At 41.3% G+C, this 6,380-nt stretch overlaps 1 protein-coding gene across 1 annotated transcript in view; it reads right to left on the bottom strand.

Moving 5' to 3' along the window:
• Positions 1–795, bottom strand: part of LOC120020513 (protein wntless homolog) — a 30,851-nt gene extending 30,056 nt beyond the window's left edge. The window contains exon 1 of the mRNA XM_038964215.1: positions 578–795. Within this exon, the coding sequence (XP_038820143.1) occupies positions 578–683 (106 nt within the window). The 5' untranslated portion in view covers positions 684–795. The remainder of the gene's footprint in view (positions 1–577) is intronic.
• Between the last annotated feature and the right edge of the window lie 5,585 nt (positions 796–6,380).

Genomic DNA, 6,380 nt, shown 5'->3' on the forward strand with positions numbered 1-6,380 from the left:
ACTTAAATGAGGGAAAGGAGGAGAGCAAACATTCTGTATTGAATCACAGTGAAGTTACAGATACACACCAATTCCTATGGTCTTTTACAGGAATAGAGTTTATTCTTATTGGAAAAACAAACTCATACGCCAATTAAAAGTGAATTAACTCGATACTTTATAATAAGTTCTCTGAAATAGGAAAGTTGTGTGTGTATTAATGGCAAATGTTAAAGTTTCAAGAGCACATTAAAACTTACAACGTCAATACAGAGGAAACAATTGAGTTGGAGGCGAATACTTTGTGTTTCTTAAAACTTTGAAGAGTTCAAAACTTCGTTAAAGGCTACATTGTTAAAGTTATAGGCAAAACTTAAAGGCAAGCCCTACAGTCGCCATACTGTTCCATTTTATAACAAAACATAGCAGTGATTTAAAAAAATTACCATCCTCTCTAAAATGATATTGTCTAAAGAACTAAGTTGTTTTCATTATTTGATACATAAAATATTCGATCTATAAATCGTGGTTATTCAACCGCATAACAAAGCCAAAGGTTGCAACATAAAGGAATACAATTGGGAAAAACCATGCTTACCAATCAAGCCTCCGACCATAAAAGAAAACGCTTGGAATAAAAGCAGAATCACTCCTACGATCACCAACTTTTTGGTGCTCATGTTTTCAATAATTGCCCCGGCCATCTTAAAAAGTTGAAGAAAAATCACAACGAGTAAGAAATCGAGAAGAAAGTCACCGCATCTAGCTAGTACTCCAGCAACCAAGATTGAGGAAGGCTAGCCACGCACTGACTCGCTTGCCTTTCAACTTCGAAGGACTAAAGCAGAATCACATGACGGAATAGCACCCCTGCCTATCGCTGCCGAACACTACACTGAAGGATCTGTGGAGCGCCGCAGCATTGCAATAGAGGTTCATAATGCAGGTTACCGAGTCACTAAATGCCCGAATAATAATAGCCCCCATTGTGTCAGGGCCATGCAAAGGAATGTTTTCAGTGAAGCTCGAAAAGTGTTCTGATCTTAACTTGATTCTTCCCTTCTTTGGAAATGTTAAAAACTATATTAGTTCATAAATGTTCATAGCCTTAATGTGTGACGTTTAATGGATAAGCTTATACAAAATGTTTCCTAAATGAAATGAATATAGGATGAAGATATTTTATGCAAATTAATTGAATGCAAAGTATGGACTCAAGCCCTTTATGCAAATATTAAAGTCTATGCACACTATACAGTTTTGTAGTGTGATCCCATCTCTGTATGCTGTGCCTAAGACAGTCTATGCATTTTTTATACAGTACTGGAGGGAGGCGAGATGCAGCGCGCGCGCAATGAGTGGGTGTATCTGGCACGGGCGCAGTTGGTAAGGCAGAATAATTTAGTGTCCCCATGCCACTTTACTTGGTGAAAAGAGAAGCCTAGTCAAATAAAGATATAGGCTACAGTGAGAGCCCCGTTCACAGTGACAAGGGTGCACAACCTGGTCTCAGAGCATTTCGTATTATTCTGTACTTAAATCCCAGATACTCCTGGGTGCTCCTGGGTGTTTTTTTTTTTGGTGTGTGCCAACTTTACACCTATGGATTTTGTGAGGTCAGAAAGATTCCTAGCTACTGTAGTAGGAAACCTGGGATACATGTCGTTCTAATATATTATGGTGACGTACCCAGGGTTTAATTTTATCCTGCCAGAACAGGACTGGCACCTCTCCATTTTGGACTGTTTTGTTCCGGCACCTATTTGGCCGGATCCGGTACCTCTCCAGGCCTAAAAAAATATTTTCACATTTTGCTATGTAAAAATTCTAACAAAAGCGATCAAAGTTTATTAGATTTGCCTCTTCGTTCGTTAATTATTCTGCCTACACAAAAAAACATTGTGAAAAAGTTGATTTTCAGCCCGGGCTTAATCACCTCTTTAGGCCCATGCTGAAAATCTACTTTTTCACAAAGTTTTTTTGATTCAGGGTTAGGCCAGCCCGGGTTCATGGTTTACAAAACATTGTAACCTATGTTTGAAACCAACATGTGGCCGTGGCTGTGTGAGAAGCGTGCCAGTATCTCTCACATAACTAGAATGAGATTAACTTTATATGATCTCTCTCCCTCTCTGCTCTAATAGACGTGAGCCTGCAACGCTCATCTCTCCAGCGTTGCACTTCATCATTTATTTCCTTCTAGAATCGTGCGAAGGGTTCTGAAGGAACTGCAGCACCACAGATACATTTAAATACATTTACAAAATGTATATAATTACTGCTGTCTGTTCAGAAATAAATTAAATCATTCAGAATAGCCTACTACACCATAAGGCCTATAATTTAGCCACAGAGGATAAATGGCTTATTTTTACAAATAGGCTAGCTGCAGATTGTAGCCCAATAACAAGGAATAGCCTACAGTCTGGGAACACGAGGCAAATCTGTCAGTGAAAAAAGAGCATGCAGACAAAACAGGCCTTTAGCAATATTTCAAATACAATCGAAGGAAAACACAGGTTGGAAAGCAAATGGCTCCTGCTGAAAAGAGAAGATTCTATGCTGTAGGCTACCAAAATATTTGATCAACTTCCAAAAATGGAGATAAGCTTTCGGCATAAGCCCATCAGCCATCACCAGAGAGTGAGCTGAGTATCATTGGGTGAGTCAGCGAAACTGGAAAGCTTTTTTAGGACTATAATTTCCTCCTCATATTGTAGCCTACAATATAATTGTCTCCACACACATAGACCTAGGCTATTGATGGATTCAAGACAAGGTCGTTTTTATTGAACTCAGTGTCAAAGTAGCCTGCCATTTCGATCATTTATTTGTGCGATATTAAAAAAGTTTCTGCCAGCCTCAAATCATGTAAAATTATGTATAATTGCATGAAATGTATTTATTAAAAAGCTACATTTTTTGGGGACCTTAGGATACTAAAAATATTCCCCATGTGTACAACTTCTGTAAGTGCCTCTACTCTATGGCTCTATGCCACTTTTTTCTCATGCGTTCCTGGACCTCAAAACCCCTGAACTCCCCAGGTCACCTGCAGGTCACCTCCTCTCACGGCTCACTTTTTGTTCCGGCACCTCCCGATTTACAAATCAAGCACTGGACGTACCTAAGATTAAAAGCCTACAATAACACATACTTTGGTGTAGGTGGCCTAACCAGAAGCTTTCAGCCTATTTAAAGGCCCTCCTGAATGTCTTGCCTACGTGGGCCTGCGATGGGTCAATCACTCACATAGGGCCTATAGGCCTAGTAATCTCCTGCAGAAATACAGAAAGCTTTCATCTCTTGTTTCTCTATAAAAACCTTTCTCAGTTTCTGTTAATGTCCCTGCGGGCCTGTCCATCTGTGAAAGCTAATGTATAGCCTAAGAAGCTGTCATGTCATTTTTTTTTAGCCAAGATGCAAAAACCACCCAGTTTAACCCCCGAAGATTGGCAGTCAGAAATTCGCTGATGGCAGGGCCAGCAAACATTTAGGTGGGCCAAAATTTGGGCACTCAAATCATCATAAAATTATCATATAAGCATAGCCTACCCTATGCCCTACTGTAATTTATTGCACACAACAAATCATCTAACATATGATTTCACATTACAAACCAAATAGTCTTGTAGGCCTAGGTAAATCCATGACTCTTACATTTAACATGCGACTCACATAGACTTACATATAATAAACCATAGGCCTGTAATTAATAGACTATGAGACTAGAATATAATGCCCTGATATAACAGTAATAATCACAATAGGCTTGGCAACCTCTCACTGGCTCAGTGACCAGGAGATAGTAGGCTAGGCTCAGTGACCAGGAGATAGTAGGCTAGGCTCAGTGACCAGGAGATAGTAGGTTAGGCTCAATGACCAGGAGATAGTAGGCTAGGCTCAGTGACCAGGAGATAGTAGGCTAGGCTCAGTGACCAGGAGATAGTAGGCTAGGCTCAGTGACCAGGAGATAGTAGGTTAGGCTCAATGACCAGGAGATAGAAGGCTAGGCTCAGTGACCAAGAGATAGTAGGCTAGGCTCAGTGACCAGGAGATAGTAGGCTAGGCTCAGTGATCAGGAGATAATAGGCTAGGCTCAACGACCAGGAGATAGTAGGCTAGGCTCAGCGACCAGGAGATAGTAGGCTAGGCTCAGTGACCAGGAGATAGTAGGCTAGGCTCAGTGATCAGGAGATAATAGGCTAGGCTCAACGACCAGGAGATAGTAAGCTAGGCTCAGCGACCAGGAGATAGTAGGCTAGACGGCCACAAATGTAACCATAGGAGAGACAAGAGCGTCATATTGAGTTAAAACACATGTACTTTTTAAATTACTCTGCCATTTTAAAAGTTATGTCCCCCTGTTCTTGACTTTTCATAAATAAGTCTAACACACTATCATTGTTAGAATCTTAATATCACAAACAGAATGTGTTATAAACAGTTTTTTTTCTCTACGTCAGGCCTGTGCAGCTAATGGCCCATCTAAACAACACCTAAACTATATCAAAACTAATTTCACACATATATTAGCCTAAAGACAAGATTACATTGACAATAGTCTGATTAGTAAGAATATTATCAGTTGTGAAATTGTATATGAAGAATCTAATGAACAGTGCAGATTGTCCCGTGTGGCTCAGTTGGTAGAGCATGACACTTGCAATGCCAGGGTTGTGGATTCGATTCCCAAAGGGGACCAGTATGAAAAATGTATGCACTCACTACGGTAAGTTGCTCTGTGTAAGAGTGTTTGCTAAAATACTAAAATGTACTGTAATTTACAGAGGCAAAGAAACATAGTGGTGTGCATCTCGGAAAGCACAACTTGTTTGTCCTTGTCATCAATGGGCTGTTGCAGCAGATGACTTACACTCCTATCAGTTAAGAAGAATCAGTGCAAGTGATCAGCAACACTGGACAATTGAGGAGTGGACAAACATCGCCTGGTCCAACAAATCCCAGTTGCTGATGGCAGAGTCAGGATTTTACATTAGTCCATGGCCCCATCCTGCCTGGTTTCATCAGTACAGGCTGGTGGTGTACCGCTGTCCAATCTGCAGAAACTGCATGATGCCATTACGTCAGCATGGACCAACATCCAACAACGTTTTCCGACTTGTAGAATCCATGCCCCAAATAATTCTGATTGTTCTGGAGGGAAAGAGGGGTCCGACCTAATAAACTGTGTGTATCCCTTTCATTTTCCCACCCCCTCCCTACTGCTTTCTATGAATTCTATCTGATGGTGTATGCATGTTTAGACCAGTGCTTGACTTGGACTGAAATAGGTGCCGGTACTCATTTTGGTTGCCGGTACCGTTTATATTTAGGTGCAGGAACTCCTTAATACTTTTGTGGTAATAATCTATATGAGGTGCAGGAACTCAAGCAGAATAACATATGAGGTGCCGATACTCAGTTCCAGTGAACTCCTGCCCAAGTTAAGCCCTGTGCTTAGGTAAAAATACAAATAATGTCCCATTTGGAACACTGACAAGTAGAGCATAAAAAAAACTATTTTGGTGGGCCCACCGTGCCCACCCGTGCCTATGCCCCTGGTGGCGGGAAAGAGCTGTCCATCAACGCTCCCACAAGACTGTCTGATGAGCTGTTTGATGAAGGGCACATGTCAATCACACCATGCGCACTGCTATCAATGATTTATATATACACTAGATGACCAACAGAGGGCGCTGTTTTGAAGCCACCGCACCTCCATCTTGGCACTCCCCCATCTTTGGAATAATATATTTTGTAAGCTATAAAAATGCATTTATTCATGTCTAAATTTGTTTTTGCCACATTTATTCTATTATAGGCATTTTAATGCATGCCATTCAATTATATTTTCTGAGCTAAAGATAAATATAATTTTGTTACTGTCCCCCATATTTTTTTGTTTACATGTAATTTTTGCCTTGGAAAATGTAATTGAAATACTGTAGAATTCCATTCATTCCTATGGAGGACTGCTTCTTCTGGGGAGTACCAATATGGCCGACCGGTGGCTTCACAGCCAGGAGCATACCACCCTGCATTCCACTGCTGGCTTTCTTCTGAAGCTAAGCAGGGTTGGTCCTGGTTGGTCCCTGGATGGGAGACCAGATGCTGCTGGAAGTGGTGTTGGAGGGCCAGTAGGGATCACCTTTTCTTCTGGTAAAAAAAAAAGAAATCCCAATGCCGCAGGGCAGTGATTGGGGGCATTGTCCTGTGTAGGGTGCCGTCTTTCGGATGGGACGTTAAATGGGTGTCCTGATTCTCTGTGGTCACTAAAGATCCCAAGGCAATTATTGTAGGGGTGTTAACCCTGGTGTTCTGGCTAAATTCCCAATCTGGCCTTCATACCATCACGGCCACCTAATCATCCTCAGCTTACAATTGGCTCATTTCTCCCC

The sequence above is a fragment of the Salvelinus namaycush genome, chromosome 25 (assembly GCF_016432855.1).
Source record: "Salvelinus namaycush isolate Seneca chromosome 25, SaNama_1.0, whole genome shotgun sequence".
NCBI lineage: Eukaryota > Metazoa > Chordata > Actinopteri > Salmoniformes > Salmonidae > Salvelinus > Salvelinus namaycush.